This window comes from Aspergillus aculeatinus (assembly GCF_003184765.1).
Source record: "Aspergillus aculeatinus CBS 121060 unplaced genomic scaffold BO66scaffold_29, whole genome shotgun sequence".
Classification (NCBI taxonomy): domain Eukaryota; kingdom Fungi; phylum Ascomycota; class Eurotiomycetes; order Eurotiales; family Aspergillaceae; genus Aspergillus; species Aspergillus aculeatinus.
In genome coordinates this window covers 354,765-376,981 of record NW_020291498.1, presented here as the reverse complement: position 1 = coordinate 376,981, position 22,217 = coordinate 354,765, and the positions used below count along the sequence as shown (strand labels likewise).

General features: G+C 49.8%; 9 protein-coding genes across 9 annotated transcripts; 6 read left to right on the top strand and 3 right to left on the bottom strand.

Annotated features, from left to right (window-relative positions):
* The first annotated feature begins 127 nt into the window (after nt 1–127).
* On the top strand, nt 128–1,377 carry BO66DRAFT_429410 (uncharacterized protein). Its single transcript, XM_025650454.1, has 2 exons — nt 128–1,123; nt 1,200–1,377. Exons 1-2 carry the CDS (start codon nt 434–436, stop codon nt 1,263–1,265), a joined length of 756 nt encoding a protein of 251 aa, XP_025503161.1. The 5' UTR covers nt 128–433; the 3' UTR covers nt 1,266–1,377.
* A 1,326-nt stretch (nt 1,378–2,703) lies between these two features.
* BO66DRAFT_412185 (uncharacterized protein) lies at nt 2,704–4,169 on the top strand (the record flags this gene model as incomplete). The annotated part of the gene is made up of 3 exons (XM_025649339.1): nt 2,704–2,951; nt 3,038–3,472; nt 3,506–4,169. The coding sequence occupies 3 exons, from the start codon at nt 2,704–2,706 to the stop codon at nt 4,167–4,169; spliced, it is 1,347 nt and encodes a 448-aa protein (XP_025503160.1).
* A 409-nt stretch (nt 4,170–4,578) lies between these two features.
* BO66DRAFT_375957 (RNase H domain-containing protein) lies at nt 4,579–6,180 on the top strand (the record flags this gene model as incomplete). Its single annotated transcript, XM_025645679.1, has 2 exons — nt 4,579–4,901; nt 4,953–6,180. The coding sequence occupies exons 1-2, from the start codon at nt 4,585–4,587 to the stop codon at nt 6,178–6,180; spliced, it is 1,545 nt and encodes a 514-aa protein (XP_025503159.1). The 5' UTR covers nt 4,579–4,584.
* A 297-nt stretch (nt 6,181–6,477) lies between these two features.
* Nucleotides 6,478–6,974, bottom strand: BO66DRAFT_104801 (uncharacterized protein). Its single transcript, XM_025641782.1, has one exon. The coding sequence runs from the start codon at nt 6,916–6,918 to the stop codon at nt 6,643–6,645; it is 276 nt and encodes a 91-aa protein (XP_025503158.1). The 5' UTR covers nt 6,919–6,974; the 3' UTR covers nt 6,478–6,642.
* Nucleotides 6,975–8,571: 1,597 nt separating this feature from the next.
* BO66DRAFT_453437 (RTA1 domain-containing protein) lies at nt 8,572–9,487 on the top strand (the record flags this gene model as incomplete). The annotated part of the gene is made up of 2 exons (XM_025651993.1): nt 8,572–8,749; nt 8,814–9,487. 2 exons carry the CDS (start codon nt 8,572–8,574, stop codon nt 9,485–9,487), a joined length of 852 nt encoding a protein of 283 aa, XP_025503157.1.
* A 664-nt stretch (nt 9,488–10,151) lies between these two features.
* BO66DRAFT_351480 (Zn(II)2Cys6 transcription factor domain-containing protein) lies at nt 10,152–11,973 on the bottom strand (the record flags this gene model as incomplete). The annotated part of the gene is made up of 3 exons (XM_025644745.1): nt 10,152–11,633; nt 11,693–11,772; nt 11,830–11,973. 3 exons carry the CDS (start codon nt 11,971–11,973, stop codon nt 10,262–10,264), a joined length of 1,596 nt encoding a protein of 531 aa, XP_025503156.1. The 3' UTR covers nt 10,152–10,261.
* Nucleotides 11,974–12,650: 677 nt separating this feature from the next.
* On the top strand, nt 12,651–13,654 carry BO66DRAFT_439402 (RTA1 domain-containing protein; the record flags this gene model as incomplete). The annotated part of the gene is made up of 3 exons (XM_025651152.1): nt 12,651–12,852; nt 12,920–13,168; nt 13,245–13,654. 3 exons carry the CDS (start codon nt 12,651–12,653, stop codon nt 13,652–13,654), a joined length of 861 nt encoding a protein of 286 aa, XP_025503155.1.
* Nucleotides 13,655–16,641: 2,987 nt separating this feature from the next.
* BO66DRAFT_290186 (protein kinase family protein) lies at nt 16,642–18,981 on the top strand (the record flags this gene model as incomplete). The annotated part of the gene is made up of 3 exons (XM_025643165.1): nt 16,642–18,230; nt 18,312–18,612; nt 18,808–18,981. Coding segments are annotated over 3 exons (2,064 nt in total), but the record flags the coding sequence as incomplete, so codon positions are not given.
* A 562-nt stretch (nt 18,982–19,543) lies between these two features.
* BO66DRAFT_402305 (uncharacterized protein) lies at nt 19,544–22,116 on the bottom strand (the record flags this gene model as incomplete). Its single annotated transcript, XM_025648814.1, has 8 exons — nt 19,544–19,960; nt 20,030–20,323; nt 20,412–20,746; nt 20,812–20,996; nt 21,056–21,308; nt 21,621–21,655; nt 21,704–21,738; nt 21,988–22,116. The coding sequence occupies 8 exons, from the start codon at nt 22,114–22,116 to the stop codon at nt 19,544–19,546; spliced, it is 1,683 nt and encodes a 560-aa protein (XP_025503153.1).
* Nucleotides 22,117–22,217: the final 101 nt, after the last annotated feature.

Genomic DNA, 22,217 nt, shown 5'->3' with positions numbered 1-22,217 from the left:
GGACGGTGTCCTTACGTGTGCGTTATTTAAGGCTCGGTCATCATGAGGTCTTCTCTAAGCCCGCACCATCCTTCTACAACATGAGTCATCTCCATTCTGCTCTTCTACATTGTCCCATCAAGTATCTCTATTCTGCTCTGAATCAGCACACAGTCACTCATCGCCACAACCTCATCCATTTACTTCTTTTTCTGCCCTGATACTCACTGAAAAATAATTGAAGCTTGATCGAAAATTCACTCTCCCCCAACTATCTCGGTACCATTCTCCTCAACTCAGAGACATGCCCCCTACGGGTTACTGGACAGCTAAAGGCCGAGCCTTACGACGATGGGCCTCATCACCCCGAGGGATCTTCATCATACTCTTCTAGTTGCATTCCCTCGCTTGGTTAGGAGTTTACATCTGGTTACTTGGCTACCCACCCCAATCAATGTGCCACCCCACCTGCGACGCCGACAACACCCCCCGCCAGAAGTGGGTCGAGATTGCCACCCAGGTCCTGTACGCTCACAACTATCTCCCGGGCCTCGCGGTTGCATTCTGTAGATCTCCGGACATGTACCTGTGGGGCCGCTGGCGACTGGGCGGCTCGCTCCGCACGCGCCAGAAAGCGTTCACCACTCTCGCCTCGATCCACGATTTCTGGTTCAGGCTCGATGACCAAGCCTCCTCCGTTGCCAGCGATTCGGTGGATGTGGATGAGGAGAAGCAACAGCAGCAGCAGCAGCATCAGCAGGTGGAGAAGGAAGGAGAAGCACTGGTACTAAGGGCATCACCGACTCCGATGTATAAGCTGGATCTGGTGGTCTGGAGCTATATTCTCGGTTCCGTCTTGAATGTGGGCCTCGCGGTCTGCATGTGGGCGCTGAATCGATCGACCCGACCCTACTGGCTCCCAGGTTGTTTGGCACTTCCCGCGAGCGTCGTGATAACAACTGGGGGGGTGATTATTCGGTTAGAGCAGAGGCGCGCGCGTGTTCATGCTTCAAGTCATCGCAACACCAGCACTGATGCTGAAAGCATAGACAGTGAAACGACATATGTTGAACGCACGGACAGTGAATGGACAGATGTTGAAAGCACAGACGGTAAAAGTATCAATGCTAAGACAAGAGGTAAGGTGAGTCGGTCCTGGCATCCATTGTGATTGTATCTGTTGGCTGTGAAGAAAACTGTAGGCTGACTAGACTTGGCAGGAACAGGTGCGGGCCCCGCGGAAAGACCCGCGGGGGGATGTAGTCCTAGTGTTGGTTAAGTTATAGACTGGTACTACCTTATTATGGATTGACCGGTGGCAGATCCCCTTAGGCCTCCCCTTGGCTGAGCTCACTTGCTGCATGCGTTAGCTTCTGGTTATTCTCTCTTAAATAGCTTCCAAGCCGAATTACCCATTTTCACTAGATTGCTTGATTATATAAGACTAATTGACCATTCGCAATGGCGAGTAAGAATCGTAAAAGAAGACTTTAAAGTAGATAGATAATCCTGGCTTTGAGTGAGCAATACCAGTAAGTACTGTACTAAACAGACTCCTTTTGTATACTGTGTAGTACGGAAGCGCTTAACACCTGAATGGAGAGATGATCAAGAAAACCAAGCGGAGAGAAGCAGAGAAACAGCCGCTCCTTTCAGCCCCCAGGGCTTGTATTGTTCCGTGCTAATACATTTCACATTACTACAGCGGGCTCTTCCTGAGATTGTATAACTATACTCTGACCCTCGCGGATGAAAATACTCCTTAATCCCGTCAGAGTTCTTCAAATCACGTGAGTACTAGGATAAATACCTAGCCCCTTCTTATATTGGGAATACTAAGGTTTCTAGGGGCCGAAGATTCTTATATTAGGGTCCTATAATGGGGGATACCTGCTAGCTATAAAGACCCCTCCTTGGCGTAGAATCCTGAAATACGTCTCATACCCTAGTATTTCCTCACTTTAACTTAACTTAAATTGAATCATGACTTAGACTATCTAGACCTAGACTCCTCTAGGGGCTAATTCGGTATTTATTTTAAATATTGAAAGTAGTTGCCTTTACCGTAAGGTAGTAGATGAATCTATATCTAGGACTAGTTTAGGCCGAGGTAGCTATATAAGATATGTTATAAACTTTAGATAGGACTACTTTCTCTACCCGCTTTTTCTAAGTAGACTTATCCTATTGTAGGTCTTTGGAAGTGGTAAGTGCCTTGAAATAGGATAGGCAGCTACAATAGGATTCAATTACATCTAAAGCTCCGGGCCGGGACTTAGTAAATGCCCTAGGTCTTACTGTTCTTCGAAGTCTAGCCGACGATGTTCTACCACTATACCATATGCAGACCTTAGTTTCATTGACTTTCAAAGACAAATTTTGATCATCCAACAACATCTCGTGGCTCCAATTCTTGCACAAGAATTACTCGACCAGAGTTTCGTATTCGCATTCAAAACCAAAAGTAGAAATGTCGGGCCGACCCGGTTGCTGCTTGAAGCCTTCCGAGTGGTTGGCTGCTGTGGGGTGACTGGGGTCGCACTGCCCACAACCCAGCCTGGAGGCTGTGCTTACAGAACTTAACACTGCACCCACAGGCAGCATAGAATCACCTTATGGATGCGACTGAAAAGCGTGCTTGATTTGACACAAAATCAATCATGTGTGCTACCGCCATATCTATTCTTGACCATATATTCAGCACTCGTTCGCACCGACCACAGAATGAGTTCCTCCTCAGGTCTTTCCCTCCCGCGGCCTACATCACCTCAGCACCTGGCTAAGCGAAGGTTGCTTCTGATCTACATCCATGGCTTCGAAGGATCGGAAGCCAGTTTCTCAGACTTCCCAGCCCATGTGCACACCGCCCTGACTGATCTCTTGAGCGAGTCACACCTGATCTACACTCGAGTCTATCCTCGATACAAATCTCGCGGCGAGCTACGCACGGCAGTTGAGAATTTCAGTGAATGGTAGGTGATACCTTTGACAGGAGGACAAAGCACAGAGTGGCAGTGCGCCGACAAAACACTCCAGCTGATTACTCCCTATCTTCCAGGTTGTCACCACACGTAGCTGATGATCTCGACGTGATCCTACTAGGCCATAGCCTCGGGGGCATTCTCGCAGCCGATGTTGCGCTCCTACCCAGCCCTTTCCCCTCACAATCCTCACATCGCATTCTCGGGCTGGTCAACTTCGACGTTCCATTCCTAGGGCTTCATCCACATGTGATTCCGACAGGGCTTCGCGGGCTGTGGCAGCCTAAACAACCAAACGCAGAGGCAGCCGAAATAGGCCAGCAAGATACTACCCTGAGCGATATCGATCTATGTGCCGCAACGGCCGCCGCATCAGCGGGGCCGCTATTTGACCCGCCATTCGCCAATGATGTGCATCTTGTGGAGCGAGATCGTATCGATGGCATGCTTCACTTCATCCACAAAAACCATCACGATCTGCCACGGTCGATCTACAAGCGCTTGGTGTCCTCGTATCGATTCGCTGGCTGCTTGAACAACTATAGGCAGTTGCGTCGACGGTATCGCCAGCTGAAGGCGTTGGGAATGGAGGAGTACCCGCGTCGAGTTCACTGGATCAATTATTACACCCTCAGCACAGCTACCACCAGAACAAGCCCCCGGGGAATTTTGAAACACAAGGATCACGCACAGACTGAGCCGGCTGAAACAAATTCAAAGACAGCCGTGATGCAGACGTGGAGTATACTCTCGGAAGAGCAATCGCTGGTAGTGCCCGCAGACAATCTGGAACTCAACACATCTTCCTCCAGTCTGGCAGAATCGGAGGATCATGATGACGTGGAGGATGGAATGGTGCTCTCGACGAAGGAAATTAGTATGGCTGCCTCCGACGACTCACCCAACATTACTCTAGAAAATACTCACATTCAACGTAACAACGTTACCCCGGCTAGGAAGGAGAGATGTAGCGGCAAGCCACGGAAATTTGTACTTTTGCCGTCACACCATTGGAAGCATGGAGACGATTCACTCTGGATCCCGGTGCCGATGGAGCATATGGATGAAGTAACGGCACACCAGTCAATGTTTTTATCCAATAGCGGGCACTATGCTCGGCTGGTTGGTGAAGTTGTATCGCAGGTTCAAAGTTGGATCCAGGATGATCTTAGTGAAAGGGCAGTTGCAGACCGGAAACCTGGATGCTGAATGAGACCAACAGCAGGGGGCCATCCTTCTCCTTGGACATCGCCAATGGATTACGGACGCGCCTTATAAAGCAAATTGAACATTGGGATTAGTTAATGGCTAAGAACCGAGTAATCCAAGTCGTGCCCCACTGAGGAGTATCTTCTCCGCGCGTGGATCTATTTAAGAGAAACTCCTTCGATGATAGAAAACTACAACTAACACGAAAGATATTGCAGTGTGAGATCAGAACCTTTGCTTGAAGAACAGGAAGCAGCTATAAGAAGACACTGGGTCTCACCGCCTCCATTGATATACCAAGGCTGCGCGGGACCGATCAACCCCTCCCAGAGTACAGTACTCGACTTCCACCTGCGAGATCAGCGAAACTCTTTTGCCCGGGCTTTTCTTTCATCACAAAATTTTTGCGAGCGGAATGCTCCGAGATCCGGAGCCAAACGTATTCCACTACTCCAAATTCAACCTCGAGGCTCTGTGCTGTCGAGCAAGTGCACTACGGCACGGTGGCGTACCATGTGTTTGCACTCCGGATCAACGTCCTGCCTCCGGAAGCTTCAACTGGGCTATCTTCATTGTATTTACAGATGGGATACGATGGGTCCTGAGATCTCCACACCCCAGAACATTTATGCCACTGGAAATGGCAATGAAGTCACTGGCCAGTGAAGCTACCACGCTCCGATACCTGAGGGCTCATAGCGACATTCCAGTCCCAATAGTGTACGACTACTGGTAAGAGACCCTCTCAGACCACACAATGTTACATGTGCTAATCTGTAGTAGCGCTTCTTCCGACAACGATATCGGTATCCCATTTATTCTCATGAGCGAAGCGCCGGGGTGGCCACTTTCGAAAGCCTGGAAGCCGGCTGGTTCTCCTCAGCGTGACCTAGACACATCCATCAAGGCAAGAATTCTCACACAGTTAGGAGGTATTACCTGGAAGCTCTCCCGGCTGCGCTTTGAGAAAGTTGGCTCACTCTTCGAAGAAGAGGGTTCCTTCCAACTCAAGGGATGCCTCTCACGTGGTCACATCTTACATGAACGATACGATCTGGAGACCTCGCGTGGACCTTTCACTTCTGAGGCAGAGTTCTGGGACAGCCTTATTTCTGCGTTCTTGGGGCACGCAGAGGCTCTGCCGTTATCGCACCATTGCTTCGTGGCACCTGTTCCCTCGCCCGAAGATTACCAAGCCGGCATGCAATACAAGAGCGCCGTGAGCCTATGGAACGACTTCGTGACTGTTGGAGGTAAAATCGACTCGTCACAAAACAGACTGGACTACATCATTGTGGGCGACGCGCTCCGCGACATTTTACACAGTGGTCAACTTCCAGCCATCGTTCCGGAGACGTTTCCCCTGTGCCACGCTGATCTGAGTGTCAACAATATATACGTTGATGACGACTATAATATCACGTGCATCATTGACTGGGCATTCTCTTCATCCATCCCCGAATCCATGTTATTAGCCGCCCCAGGACTGCCGCAGTACCGCGACGAAATCAGTTCAGAATTACATACCTCCTTTATTGATGGTTTTGTCGCTGCCATGCCTGACTCCGCCGACAAGAGCTTGATCCAAAGATATCGCGAATCACTTGATCGGGCCCACGTCGCCTGGAGATTGAGTCGCCTTCTCAGCCTTGACTCTATTGCCGACTACGACCTTTTCGCGACCATGTGGCACTTTACACGTGGTCCCGAGGCCGATCTGGCACAATATATTTTACAACAGCGGTATTCGCCTCGATACGTCCAGCTTTATCAAGAACTTCAAAAAGAGGACCAGCAACCCTCAAAGATTGAGAAAGATGAAAAGAACTACTTTCACGACAAGGATCTCAGATATACAATTGCAAAGAAGCTGACGATTATGTCAGAATGGAAAACTCAATATACCGCAGACGATCCGCCAACACTGCTTCGTAAAGACATTTTTGTCGCCGACCCCAAGCTGTGGAAATGGATCCTAAAGTTTATGCGAGACTGGGAAGACATACGATGACTGGTCGTTTATGCAAGAAAGGAACCGCCTGAGGATTTCCGCGGGCGAGACTGTTAATGCGAGCGAGGCCGTTCATGCGAGCCAGGCCTCGCAGTTGCGAATAATGGCAGAGAAAGCTTTCGTGATCAGGGCTTGTTGAGCAGTCCGGTATATAAAAACCTGTGCTCAACCCTGGTTCTTTTTTTTTTTATTTTTTTTCGCAATGCACTGGCAGGTCATCGTTTACTCGTGAGAAGACCGATATCATTCATGTACCGAAGTAGAATTCCCGTTGCGCATGGCATCATCCATCTATCTCAACAATTCGACATTAAGCTGGGACCAATCCCCCAGCGATCCTATAAGTAGAGGGGGAAATAGATCAGACAAATAGGGAACATGAGAGAGGAATGAAAAGAGATGAAGTATAAGGGCAATGCAAGCAGAGGAAAGAGAACAACCCCGGAGGACTTGTAAGAATATTCAATCTTCCGCATTCACTTGGCGCCGAAGTCCCATGATTGGTATACCTTCAAAAAGTTTACGCCTGGCAGAAACGCTGGTACGAGGCGCGGGGTCCTCTGGGGACGACACCACGATCACCACTGATGATGACATGTTTATTTGGAACTGTTCGGAGGATTGCCTTGGAGGAGAAGGTATAGGTTGAGGGTTAGATGGAGGCTCGATCGATTGATCTGGTGCCGGTGATAGAGTGCTTGGTTGGGGGTTAGACGACTCGCTTGGGGTGAAAGACATGATTTGAGGGGCAGATCTAGGCTCACTCGTCTGCTCTGAAGAGGATGGTGGAGCTGCTGCTGAGGACGAGTTAGAGGGTTCCTTTGGTGGAGACATGGGTCGAGGAGTAGACGAAGGTGCGATTGTGAGAGAAGAATTCGAAGCCTGCCTTGGAGCAGACAAAGGTTCAGAAACAGATGCTTGCTCTGGAGACGGCGATGACACGATTGGGGAAAAAGGGGGCGAGAGATCTCTTGCAGTATATGTAGAAGTAGACAGAGACATGGTCCTTTGCTCTCGAGGTAGCAATGGAGGGGTTACTGGGGACGAGTCCGAGGACTCGCCTGAAGATGTTATTGGCTCAAGGGCAGTCGACGGCGAAGTCGTCCGCTCGGGAAGCGAAGTTGAAACAACTGCCGATAAACAGTCAGATTTCTCCTCTACAAAGGACATAGGTCGAGTAGACGGAGGCTCGATTGTCTGCTCTGGAGGAGGGGATGAAGCGGTTGCTGGGAACAGGCCCGAGGACTCTAGACCTTGAGCTGTGACCAACTCCCCAGCGAATCGATAATTAGAGGTAAAGATGAACCAAATAAATAAAGAAAAATAAGAGAGAAATAAGAGGAGATTGAAAAACAAGGCAATACAAACAGATAAAAGAGGACCACCCCCGGAGGACTTCTAAGAATATTCTTGGTGACGGTGGCGGTTTTGAATTTAAACTGTCCATTCCCGTCGTACATTCGTACACTCGTATACTCGTATACTCGTATGTTCGCTCATTCGCATACCCGCATACTGGTCGCCTCCACCTCACAAATAATTCCACCCCAAACATAACGCAACTCACATTCAGTTCCTATTCTTGAGACCTAATCTAGCTACATATCACGAGATCAAGATTTGGGATCTGAACACAAGATAATCGAGCTATATCCTAAAAGGAAATTTGAAACGTAAGTAGGTATATCGTAAGCCGGTCTTTTTCTATAAGTCCAACAAAGCTTAAGTGCCTGAAATACTAGGCACCTTTTAGATAACACCCTCAATATAAGGCTATGAAGGGAGCCTTCTAATTGAATCAGGAATTATGCATATATCTATGCGAACAGCGACTGAAAGTAAGACTCTCAGCCAAACCGCTTGTGGTTGGATATGTTATTCTACAACAAAGTTCGGAAAAAATGGAATCTGTAAGTGTTCTTTCTTATTATTCTTGAGGTGGAGTTATTCCCAAGTTGAAAAGAACCGACCCCCCCCCCCCCCCCCCCCCCCTGGGCTGACGATGGCAATGAGTATCCGTACGTTCGTACGCTCGTACATTCGTATCTTCGTAAATCTAGGCTTTATAGGGTTCGGATCCCCGCCGGAAACTCAGTTTTGCGCCCCACTTCCTCTCAGGTACTGTACACAGGCGCCATGGTCCTACGAGAATAAGAGCAAGATCTGTTTCCATTGCTCGTGGTACCATATCATGCTCAATTCGCCACGAGGAGAAGAAGAGTCCTCCACATGTTCTCATTTAAAATGGCTTCTCAACCTCCAGCCCTGCAAATGGGCCGGATTCCTTTTTGATTGCAGCACTAGAGAAATAGACGAAGTGTGACACTATACTATTCATACACGTTGCATATAAACGTGCCGTCACCACAGAGTGTCTGGCATTCTACACCCATGGCCAACCCAAATACAGACCAAAATGCTTCAGGTTTCGTCCTGTACCGCTACACGCCCTCGATTGCGGCAGCAGTGGTCTTCACTGTGGTGTTCTGCGCGCTGGCCATTTTCTTCATCTATCGCATAGTCAGGCACCGGACACTTTTTTTCATCCCCTTCTTGGTTGGACTGATCTGTACGACCACCCCTCCTTGATTCTTAGAAAAGAGGTAAACTAACTGGACCTGCTGGGGTATTAGTTGAAGCCGCCGGCTACATCGCGCGGATCTTCTCGCACTCCGACACCCAGGCCCTGGGGCCCTACATCACGCAAACGATGCTCATCCTCGTTGCGCCGCCTCTCTTCGCCGCCTCCATCTACATGACCCTGGGCCGCCTCATCACCCAACTCCGCGCCGAATCCGCCTCCCTCATCCGCGTCCGGTGGCTGACCAAGATCTTCGTCGTGGGCGACGTCATCTCCTTCCTCTTGCAATGCGGAGGCGGCGGATACATGTCCGCCGGCAGCGACTCCGCCATGCTCGCCGGCGAACACATCGTCGTCGCCGGCCTCGCGATCCAGCTCCTCTTCTTCGGATTCTTCGTCCTGGTAGCCTCTCTCTTCCACTGGCGGTGTGTCACCTCGATGACCCCGTACTCCACCACCACCCTCAAATCCCAAAGCGGCCGGCTCTCGTGGCGGGGGCTGATGTGGGCGCTGTACGCGGCGTGTACGTTGATTCTTGTTCGGTCTGTATTCCGGGTGGTTGAGTTCGTGCAAGGCAACGACGGGTGGATCATGCACCGCGAGTATCTGCTGTATATATTCGATGCGTTGCTCATGGCGGGGACGGCGATGGTGTTGGGGTTTGTGTTCCCGGGGTCGTTTTTGGAGGGGCAGAAACGCGGTGCGGAGAGGGCCGATTCCGTTTAATATCTTATTTGTCAAATGGATGCTTTTCCTTGCTTTCATCGCCTTTAGCATCTCTTCTCATTGCTTTTTGTCCTTTTTCCTCCTTTGTGTACCTGCGGCGGGGAACGGGGGCGGGGGAGGATTTAATTTGCTGATAGCGCGCTGAGATTGATCTATGTTCTCACTTTGGGGCTTGATTTCCTTGGAGCGTTTGCCTCTTTACTCTTTCTCAACATAGAGAACATAATCGGAATAAACCTGCCATAAATAGGAAATTCTCGTCTTGGTTCATTCTATTGAGGCTTGCATTCTACCGAGGCTAGCTAATGTGAATAGTGGCCGAGAACGAGCTAGACAAGATTAGTTGGGGGGGGGGGGGGGGATGATCTCATTGCATTATGAAAAAAGCCCAATCACTTGTGGGGTCTAGTACATTGCACGGTCTCGTATATTCGTACAAAAGAAGTTTACCATCGGAACCGGAAGGTCACAACCAGTCGCGAAACTCTGGTTCCGCATGTGTGGGGAACCAGGGGCCATGGAGGAAGAAAAGGTTATTCGGGTGTCACCCAAGCGAATTTTGGCCCGACAGAAGCCTGCAGATTTTGAGTATCCCGGAACAGGAACGGAGGGTATATGGTACTGTATGCAAATTAGGGACGGGATTACGAAATGTACGAAATTTGCCTTCCTACCAGGGACAGGGAGGGAAAAGAGGACTAGATAGAGAAGAGGAAAAATCCCGACAGGGGAGAAGAAAAGGTCAAAAGTGTGAGTGAGCCAACAGATTTCGCCTCATCGAGACTCCGCAATGACGGCCATGGGCCACGTCAATAGACCACTTAGTGCCTCGTTCTCTAGTCGGCTCACCAGCCGGATGATCTTTTGAATCTCCGAGCGAAAGCCGCTGTTTAGGTACCACACATCCTGAAATAGGATTGAGACAATGTAGAAATGGGCTAGGATCGTGTACGAAAACCCCCCCGCGGCCCCCAGGTGGTCGACAGCGGAACTCTGGAGGCTGTCAAAGAAGCGAGCCGAAAGCATACAGGGCCAAGAAATCACGGCGCTGTCTTCGATGTCGTTTTGAATGTCGAGGGAGGCGGGGGTGTCACGCTCGCTTCGCGAAAATTGCAGGGCGTAGAGGATGCGCATGTAGATCTCTTCTAGTCTGTCGATGGTGTGAAGATGGTCGCGTTGTGGATAATCGTCTTGTTCGTGGTCGTGCCGTGGACTGTCATCCGCTACTCTGCTGGGTGGTGGCTGGTCGTCGTTATCAGACTGCTCAGGTCTGCCGAAGCTATCCCGATCAATGGAAGTTGTGGTTTCTTGATTTGGGGACAGCGTCCCTGCAAAGGTACGTAGCATATCAAGTGCTTGGCAGGCACCTTGGGCAAACACGTGGAAGACTTTCGGGGCATACCTCAAGCGGGGAAACTGCGATGAGGAGATAGCCGGTACAGCCGCCTTCCAATCGTCGTTTGCGTGCGTGTATAACAACATGGTCCGCAGTCGTCCGCGCTTGAGAGTGAGCCAGTGCCCCTCAACTATGCTTGTCAGGCCGCGGACAAGATGCAGCCAGTCGATGTACGGGCTCTGGTCATCGTCGGGCTGGCTAAAACCCAGCCCGGCGGTGTAATCTTGATTCCTGGTAGATATCGAAGCAAAGGCAATGGCGACAATGAGAAGCGCGCCGCAGAAGACATACTCTGCGGTGGCAGGAGAGATATCTGTCAAGGCCTGTCGGAATCCTTCGAGGCCCTTTTGATGATGCTGAATGACACGGTGGTACTCAAGCTGAAGCTCGTGTTGGCTGCAGGCGGCCAAGGAAGACTGACTCTCGTCTATGCCTAAGGCGGTTGATTCCGCCATGTGGGCTTGATATAGGACATGCTCGCCCGAGAGAGCGAGGAGTAGATGCATCAGATACTCCTTTTTGGTCGCTATATCTGGTATCACCTGCTCCCAAATATATTTGCGTGTCGCACTGAGGGTCATCCCCTTTGAAGTGTGCATCATGAACCTTGAAAGGAGTCGTAAGTCCGCTAGATTGATATTTTGGTCGAGTAAAGGGAATTCTGTGAACAGTCCTTGGTGACGAAATTCCAATGGTTGCAAAGAACCTGCTGCGGAGCATGAGCGTCGAGAAGACCTGGATGGGGCAGAACTAGGCTTCACGTGTTAGTTTTCATCTAAGAATATGATAGCAGTCTGATATACGCATACTTGGATGGTGCTGATACAGGATATGAACAGGATTCACCGCGAAAAGCGCATGCGCCACAGATAGGCTGCACCTCGTCGCACTGAGATGAATTGTTAATGCATCCATTCATAAGTTGTCGTAGATGACTGTTGCTGACTTTGACTCTCCGTTGCTTACAGGTGAAGCACCCCTTGCGGGATTTATGGTGTCGGACGCGACGCCTCCTTTCCTTGGATAAACGCGAGCTACTCTCCTGGTCCCGTACGGTTCCAGGCTCTCTTGGTGATGGTGTGCCGGACATACTATCCGTAGAGTACGCAGAGTCCGATGAGTTGTTTGAAGGCGATGCTAATGAGCTTGACGCTGATGCTGAGTTTATCAGGAGGTTGGATCTTGTTTCTGCCATTTGGAAATTACGGAGGGCCAAGAGGTCCAGAGCCGCACATATACTGCCTGTTGTCGCTGGGGTCGGCGACGGTGTTGGCGAGACGAGGAAAAAGAACATCATCCCCTTGATCTCACATATACTGAAGGTTGCTTGTTAGGGGATAGGTGACCCCATATGATAACTCAAAAGGCGACAAAAACACTTTCATCAGTGGCAGGTGCGTGGTACAGCGACGGGCGGAAGTCATTATGTACGGAATCAATCTTGGAGGAGGGATACTCTCGTGGCGACAGATTCGGCATCACCGGACTAACCTACCTATCCTGTATCTATTCATCGGGTATCTCGTTGAACATTCGCATTCGGTTTCGTGGCTGGGCTGGGCGACGAGAGACCTGCGGGCGGCGATATATGGCGATACGAATATACGAGGTGGAAACAATTGCAGCCCTAGTGATTTTTACGTCCCGCATGACAACCGATTCTTAAATCATCCAAGCTTACATATATACCTGGTTCGTGAGATTCTTTCCATTTTGATGACTACTCTTAACCCTTCTTGCCACCTACCTATCTGCCTAATTACTGAAATGAGCAGCAACAGCAGCAGCAGCGGCGGCAGCGATAACAGCACCAACGCTGCCGCAGTGTTCGCATTCTATCGATATGACCCCAGCATGGCTGGTGCAGTCATCTTCACATTACTCTTCGCAATTACAACGATATGGCATATTGTCCAGCTATGGCGGACTCAAACATGGTTCTTTATTCCATTTGTGGTAGGAGGCATCTGTCAGTAAATTCCAACCGCCATCAATCTTACACCCACAACAAAATGCTTACTTGGTACTCCCACCAGTCGAAATTATAGGCTACATCGGCCGAGGACTTTCAAGTCACGAATCGCCCAACTGGACCCTGGGCCCTTACCTCCTTCAGACCTTATTCCTCCTTCTTGCTCCCGCCCTCCTCGCCGCATCAATCTACATGCTTCTCGGCCGGATCATCCTGATCCTGGACGCAGAATCCCACGCCATCCTCCGCAAAAAATGGCTAACCAAGGTCTTCGTCACCGGAGACGTCCTCTCATTCTTCCTCCAAGGCGCGGGTGAGTTCAGCCATCCAATCTTCCCCCTCCCCTCAGCCCCTCTTTCCCCCCGAGACAGTCCTGACACCCCGCAAAGGAGGCGGAATCCAAGCCAGCGGCAGCCTCTCCGGCATGCAAACCGGCGAACACATCATCGTCGCCGGGCTCCTCGTGCAGATCTTCTTCTTCGGCTTTTTTATGGTCACAGCCGGCGCGTTCGATCGTAAGCTGAAGAAATACCCCATCCCGCGGTGTCGCGATCCGTCCGTCCCCTGGCGCAAGCATCTCAATATCATCTACCTCAGCAGCTTTCTCATCATGGTGCGGTCTGTCTTCCGGTTGGTCGAATACCTGCAGGGTAACGATGGGTATTTGTTGCATCACGAGGTCTTCCTGTATATCTTCGATGCGGTGCTGATTTTCTCCGCGATGGCGGTGTTTAACTTCTTTCATCCGAGTGAGATAACCCATTTGTTGCAAGGTGCGGGTGATAAGTATGGTGTGTGAGGTAGTTTGGTTTGGGTGGTGTGGTTCGAGTTGCTTGCATTCTGTATCCTCTTTGGGATGAAGGATGGGCTGATAGAGGATAGAGGTTGATCGAACGATTTGGTGGCCAAATGATGTTGTGATATACTAGATACACTCTATGTCTGATTTGTATATATTCAACCCTTTTTTGGACGGTGACTACTAAGCTACAACGCCGTCGATAGATTCCAAGATGAAGATCTTTGTTCCTTTTTGTTTCCTTTCTTCCTTTTTTTTCTTCCAAATTTAAGATGCTATTCCACTGTGGATCATGTTCCAAGCTGCTTGGATACTAGAAGGCACCGAAGGGAGCAACCAGGGCCGTATGTTCATGAAGATCGAGCCCTTATATGTAGCAATATTGTCACGGGAGGAGGCGAGGTTGCTGAAATCATCGAAACAATAATGCGACTTTAGCTTAGCTTGCAAACAGGGCGCTTGAATAGTTAATAGTGCCACATAACATTCCAATTATTGGAACTGCAGGCACGCAGGCGTGATCCGAGGCTGGAAATTGTGAGCCTCTGATCAAGATGTGTTAGTAAACCTCTCATGCGAAGAAAACAGCTACATATAGAGGTCTGTACTTGATAGTCAGGGCCAGTACACTGTACGAACTGCAGACGACTTCGAGTATGATATGCCTGTGTGCTATCAAACACATAAGATAACTCCTGCAGTAGGTCATAAATTCCACTATGTGTGAGTCAAACATGATCAAGATCGGTAATAACAAATCCGTCTTTCAACTCCATAAAACGCCCGCTGAAATACTCGCAAGCAAGAGAAAACAATCTTCGATCAGAGAAGCAACACCGAAAACGCCCCATCTTCAGCATCAGAATCAGTTGTCATCCCACATCAGCCACAAGCAAATAATCGCCATGCAGACCATGATGCAACCCAACACCCACAGGGACGCCGTCACCACCTCCGCGGAGCCGGAATTTGCCGCCCCCTTGTGAGTAGGGGAGTGAGTGCCGGTCAGAGTAGTAAGGTCAGGGCTTTCATCAGTGACGGTGGTCTTCGATGCTTTGGCAGTGAAGGTCACGACCACCGTGACGCGGCTAGCGGTGCCGGTTTCCTGAGGAGAGAAGGTCGCGGGGACCACGGAGCCTTTGTACATGTAGATTGTCGAGGTGGAGGTGGAAAGGTGGCGGGTGGAGGTTGGGGAGGGTGATTCTTCGGGGGTTGTGAGTGCAGCGAGCTCGTGGAGACTCACGGGGGTCGGGGTGGGCCAGTCGGTGGATGGGGATTCAGTGCGTGCGTTGGAGCAGGGGTAGTCTCGTTTGAACTGGGTAGGACTAGGGGTAGAGGTAGCAGTAGGGACTTCCAAGGTCGTGCTCAGTGCAATGACTGCGATGGTAGTATAGGCAGTCGAAGTACGTGTGAGTCGTGGCACGGAAGTTGAGGGCCAGTCATTCTGGGAAGAGGTGGACGGTCCGTAGACGACAGCAGTGCTACTAACGCTGGGAGCTTCTTCTTGTCCGTTCTGTTGGGCGTCCTCACAGAGGAGAGTCTCCGGAACGGCAACAGGCAGAACGGGGCTGGAAAGAACATAGCCAGTGCCGTTGAAGGCGCAGAGAGCGTCGCCGGCTGAGGTAGAAGTTTCGTGACCTTTCAGAGTATTAGCTTGATAGTCTAGAGAAAGCAAGAGCAGTATAAGCTGGGTAAAGGTACAGATAGACTTACAGGTCGCAGCTTGCTTGTACTCATCCGGAAGCACTTTAGACAGGCTAGTCGCGACTGCAGTGAGCCTTTAGTGCCTTCTAAATTCAGAAACAAGGAAGATCTTACAGGATATTACAGGTATGAATCTCGACAGACACATTCGAAGCACAGCTGATAAGAGTTGGCCCCTTTAGCGAACCGTGAAGGCAGTAACTTCCACCATTCTGGGGGCAAAGAACGAGGTTGGTATCGGGGTCACTACAAAAAGTGCGACCGCGTCAGCTTACTTCAGGCTCTTACTGAGGATAACTTACTAGAGTATCTGTGCTGCGGTGCTCAGCAGAAAGGAAAGAAAGATTGTAACCGTCAGGGTCCAGAAGGAACGCATGGTAAGTAACGGGATTTAATGTTCTTTGAAGACTTGTTTTTGAATCAGATCGATAGAGCTGGAAGGATGCAGAGCGGTGGTCGGGAATGAAGAGAAGAGAAAGAAGAACAAGGAGGATTCAACACACAGCGAAGTGGATATACACTCTAGCGCGTTTCCTCACTGATACCTAAGAACGCGTCACTTCAGAGTCGCGTCTGAAACACCATGGAGGTTGTTCTACACTTTTTCATTCTATCGTCGATAGAAAGAAAAGTAAGTTGCTGTTCCTGCGTTGAGTAACTTTCTACCTGATGTGGTGCCACAATGAATTCATCTAATATTGGTCTATATAGTAGGGTTTGTAGATCACATCCGTGCCAAGCATGAGGCTATACTTATCTGAACCCTTCGAGCTGAAGCATATGGTCTATGCTTCAGATTACAGTTCCTATGAGATATAATGCAGAATGTCAAATGAGTCTAGGGGTCTCTTTTACTGGTTTTCTGGGTTGAAATAGCAATTTAAAATGCAACAGGCATGTCAAGTTCAGAAGTGCTCTCTATGCCAATATCCCAGTCATGTGACGGCCGGACGAGGCTGTGGCTGCCTTGTTCTTATTGGAAGCTTTACGATGCCTACGCACCGCCGAGGCACCTGACTGAAGACATGGTGTCTTATCGCCTCGTCTCGTTCTCTGCTTGATTCCTTTCTCTGTTCTTTCTACAACTTTAGCCTTCTCCTGTGAGTTTACCGCATCCAAATCGAAACGAACTGCCAATAATCAGATTTTGTTTCATGAAACCTAACTATCTTATTTGGACCCTTTTTTCGTCCTGGAGATGTTGACAAATTCGCCTTCTTCCTATTCATATGTCCTTACCAACTCTTGACTTCAAGGCTCGACGGCGGAACCTGGTGGAACGGGTCAACGAAGAGCTGCGCCAGCACTTCATGCAGGGAGATGAACCCTCCAAGCGCTTTATCTGTCGCCAGGCCCTGCTGGAAATATGGCAAGACGAGACGCGGCTGCATACCTTGCTTGGTCCCGATCCGATTTCATCGCAAGACATACGTCGGGTACAGCGTGAATGCGTCGCCGTATTATCTGTCCTTACTTATATCAGAGCAATCAAAACCATTGCAAGGTTTCACGCCAACCTTGATATTGACGAGATTAACGATACAAAACTCCCATTACAAGGTGGGGAGATACGAAAGCTCTTATCGCTTGAACCGGAGCTGTTCTTTCTATTCAATGACTACCAATGGGCCTTCTGTCCGGCCGAGATACACTGCGATCGAGACCCACCATTGCAACTGATCGATGCGCGTCGTCGTCTTCCCTTCCTATCCACACCGAAATTGATTGGGTCTGGCGGCTTCGGGGTAGTAGAGCTTGTGAAAATCGCCCCACGTTACCTAAAGTTAAATCGAGGAGCTGATTTCGAGTATCCTTTTAAAGTTGCTTGCAAACGATTCGAAGGCGTCAGGAAGCTACAGGACTTCGAAACTGAATTGGCAAACCTACAAAATCTCAAGAGTAGCCTCACAAACCAGGCTCACATTTTGCAACATCTCACCACCATTTCACATGGGCCGCAGTACTATATTCTCTTTCCGTACGCAGAGCTAGGTGACTTGGACCAATTTCTCTTAGATGGTGCGGGAATTTACGATTTCCGCCAACGATTCCCACTCATTGCGCCTAACTCAACTCCGGAAGTTTACAAGCCTCTTTTGTATCAATGCTGGGCTTTGGCTTCGGCTCTGGACTGGCTGCACAATGGTATCAAGATCAAAACCAAGGATATCAAGTGCGCCCACATGGATCTCAAGCCTGACAACATTCTGATTATGAAGGACTCTAGCTCAACCGTGGGAAAGTGGGTGATATCGGATTTTGGGATTTCCGTCGCCGAGCATGATCGTCATAGTCGAGCGCATGCACTGAGCATCAGAGATCTTTATCGCGAGGTGACCATTGACAGAGTAGCAGTCCCGCAATTGGGGACATATCAACCCCCTGAAGGGATTCATATGAAGGGCGACTCAGTTGAAACAGAAGGCGCAGGGCGCCGAAGCGATGTATGGTCTTTTGGATGCGTGTTCTCTGAGGTTCTTGCATGGGCGATCGGCAGACGAACAGAGGTGGAGGAATTTGCGTACTCGCGAGCGCGCCGGGGTCAGAAGGATGCTTTTTGGGAAGAAATCACTCCCAATACACTATTCCCAGGCAAGAAAGAGTTCAGATTATGTGACGCAGTGGCGAAGTGGTTGAATGACCTCCAGACGCGGAGATTCTCGACAGATCCTGTTGTGAGGCTTTGGGCCCAAAAGCTCGCAAAAGAGATATTGATCGTCAACAAAGCAGACAGGCCTAGTGCGTCAAAACTCGAGAAAATTGTGGGAGGTCTATACAACGCTTGTGAAATGTTGACCACCTACAATATGCAGGAGTCAGGTCCGCCATTACTACGAAGATATGAACCTCCAGAGCTAGTCGTCACTCCTGCGTGCGTTTCAGGCATATCCCCGGCCATCTCAAGCCCGAGCCTGTCAACAACAGGGACGCGGAGCGGTTCCAGTACTTTTAGCCAAGCGCCTACTCCAAGCACACCTGTCGATTCCACCTACGGCCACACCATCCTCCCACACAGTAGTAGCGGCATACTTGCCACGGCTATATCTCGATCCAAAGTACAGGACGCGGTGCCAGTGGCGATGATCTACAAGAATCGGATCGAAGTCATTCACATCAACCTCTCACGTGCTGGCTCACACGAATGCAGTACAAAATTGCTCTCTGATGAATGGAGGAGTGGAAGTGCGGGAGTGACAATTGAAGGCCGGTATTTTGCAGCTTGGGGGGACTGCAAGAAAAGCATGAAAAGACGTGTGCGTATACTCTGCTTATCTTGACATATTACTGACAAGCCTCAGGTGTACATCGGGGACACGACCTCTGATCCATTGTCGATACTCCCATCTGATATAGGATTTATCAGCTCGGTGGCAATATCGGCCCAGGGAATACTTGCTTTGGTTCGTGACAAGGAGATCTTGCTACGGTCGCAAGCATCCCAATTTGAGCCCCAATGCTTATACAGCGAACAAGAGCTAGATCAAACATTTACCCAAGCAGTATTCAACGATGAGGGTAGTATGTTGTTCGCATGGGCTGTTGGGAGCAGACAAGAGTCCTTGTATGTCTGGAGAATCGAGAATAACAACTCTTCTAGCCGTCATCAGGTTCACTATAGCTTGGTATGCCTCAGTCATCCTGGTGATTGTCCTGGTGTTCTGATGAGTTCACAGCAGGCACGTGGCCACCAGCCCACCACCATCATTCCATACAATCTCCGCTCCGGATGTATTCTTGCAAGACAAGACCGAAAGGACTACCTTGCAGTTTCTTTGAGCAAGCATGTTACGGGTCTTCCCGGCATTGAACGACACAATGAACACTTGAAAATAACTATAGGATGTTTACTGTGCGACGAATGGTTGCTCGGGCTGACGGACCCTGGTATTGTGCGATCCGATGTGCGTCTGTTGAGATACGCAGTCATCTGTACAGACGGCCAAAGTCAATTGGGCCAGCCAGGCAAGCCGTTATGCAAAATGCCAAAGGTCTGCAAAGATGCACTGTCGATGCAGGCATTCAAGGACGGAAGCATGACTGCGGTTGTGGTGTGCACCAAGAATAATATATCTGTGGTCAAGCTCAGCGATACCCCATAAAGTGCGAGAACACCACGCATCAACATCCAGCATTGCCTGTGTAAGAACCAAAAACGGTACACAAAAAGCAATGAAAGCTTTTCTGTCAGCCTTTGGTTATGATCTGCGGCCCCAAATCTGTCTCCACTCTGGTCGCCCTCACCGGCCGCTGGAACAAACGAAATGGCTTTCTTTTCCACCACGCATCGAACCAGACAATCAGCACATATATGAGACCCGTGGCAAGCGTTAGTGGAAGCCATGTGGCTATAAAAATCCAAAAGTCGTGGGCGATCACGATCTGGCGGGCGTCCGTGTCGAACACGAAAAAGTTCATGCCATAGAGGCTGACGATAAACGAGCCGGGTAAGTAAACTGCTGAAACGAAAGTTATTATTTTGACTGCGGCGCTATCATCGACCGAGTCCCGCTGTAACATCTCGAGATGACCGATGAGGTCTCGTAATTCGCGATCGATCTTCGCTGTATCAAGTTGGTTGTGAAGAGATAAGGTATACCCGGCCTGCATCTTATCAGTCTCTATGATGTCTCGGAAATTATGCAATGGGAGTTTGTTCTTCCTAAGGCATACCAAATCAATTGCGTTCCGGATTCGGGGAATAAGTTCATCACAGCTTGCAAGGTAGCCATGAAGTTCAGTTCCCATGGCGTCGTATTCCATCACAATCTGCTTCAACGCGTCACCTGCTGTTGTTAGCGTGCCGGAGGCCGTCGCAGCTTTCAGCTTTTCTACCAGCTCGAGGTTTCCTCGACAACACACTTGAGCACGCAGGACCGAGTCGTTCAGATCTCGAAGTGAAGAGACCATGTCATAGCTCTCCAGGGGTGTGGCTTCCTCTGGAACAGCTGTAAGAGCGAGGTCATTCTAATATAGTTTTAAGGTGAGATGAATCATCAGCCACTTGATCTTCTAAGACGACAATGCGAGTGCGACGTGAAAGGTAGCAGCATACATGTTTCTTAAACTGCCTCCCCAGGTCCCGCAGATACCATCGCCAGTTTCCCGGAAATGAGGACAAGGCAAGCGAGTGGAGGGCTGTGGACATATAAGTGTTGTGTCCAGAATTCCCACTCAATCCCGCAAGCATGCTTCTTGCAATTTGCAGCTCATTGTGGATTCTTCGTTCGAGAACACTGGCGTCATTCGGATGGAGGAGGATGAAGAGATCAAACGCTTTTCCACCTTGTGCGCGAGAGTGATGATGGTATACTCCAGTATGGCGCCACGACCAAGTCAGATTCTTCCGATGCTGTTTTTCTTCGACATAGTTGATCTGATATGTGATGTCTGCAATAATTCACATAAGCCCCTGTGAGGCGGGAGTAAGGAATAGGAATGCGATGATGACGTACATGAGTTTTTCTCGTCCCCACCAACATACAGATTACTGTTCCCTGCTTCTGAAACGTTGACATTGCTTCCGAATGAGAGCAGCACCTGGATAAATGACGGGTGGACGTGATATCGTTGTAATAGATACGCCAGCAACCTGGGCGAGATTCTTAAGGGGGTGATTGAATCGGACGAGTGAATAGAACTGCTTTATTGGGTTAACAATGGACTATACTTGATGACAAATGTAAGGGTAAAATATACATGATCCTTGACCCCTCATCGTCGGACGCCAGAGCCCGCTGCAGGGCTTCCGAGGTTTCGCAGAGGATGGTATCACTGCCATCGCTCTTAACATCCGTCACTCGGACGCGGATTTCCTCCCTGGATGTGAGGACTGAAGGAACGCGAGTGGTGAGCAATTTGTCCAAAGCAATCACATTCAGAGAAGTCGAATTGTGATGCGAGGGCAGCTCTTGCAGATAGCCATGCCACACATCCGTATGCAGTCCGGTTCCTGTCATCCTTCCTCAGACCTTGAATTCACAAAAAGTTTGTCTAGGACGAGGAGAGTATAGAGCGAGAATCTATCTCTTTATAAACCCGGTTCGTCGCAGTGGTGTGACGAGATCACAGATTACCAGATTACAAGTTGATGATGATCGGGGTGCGATGCAGCTAAGCCTTGATTGTCTTAGGCCAATCCTTGTCATTGTCACTCATTCACATTCACAGTCTCACAGTCTGTTGGCTGGCCTTGTGAGGCTCAGCCACCAGGATTCATCGGCAGATTTCTCTCCCCTTTCCCAAATCAGCCGGACGCACGAACCTCGCCTCCTTCCCATTTCCCCGCGCCACCTCAACCTAGTGCTGTACAGTACAGTACAGGACTCCGTACACTTGGCCACCTACTCCTCCTCGTCGCGCTCCTTCAGCTCGAGTGCCATCTGTCTGGTGTTTCATTTCCTGTCAGCGAGTCCCGTACCCAAGGCAGAATTATGGGAACGGCCTTACTCCAACTCATCCTTTGCCCAAGCCGAGGTTAGCTCAGCCCACCTTACTAGTCACACAGAGCGCTGAACACTTGCCTCGTCCATCCTCAGATTTACCCATACCACCCATCGTTGACGAATGAACTGCCGCTTCAGTATCAGCGTCCAAAGGACTCACGACGTCTGTTTAGAACGCAGACTTACCTTCACTTCGGTCGTGATGTCGTCTCCATATCTTTGCTTCAGGTAATCCACAATATCGGCGGCCATCTCGATATACGTGGAGACGCCGGGAGAAAGTACATGCTGATATAGTTTATCGGAAGTCGCCATTGTGTCAGATGCTGGCTACAACGTGCAGTCCGGGCACTGCCTCCCTCTCTTCCGGCACCGTGATTATATACACCCTTGGTCGCATACACGAGTCAGCAACC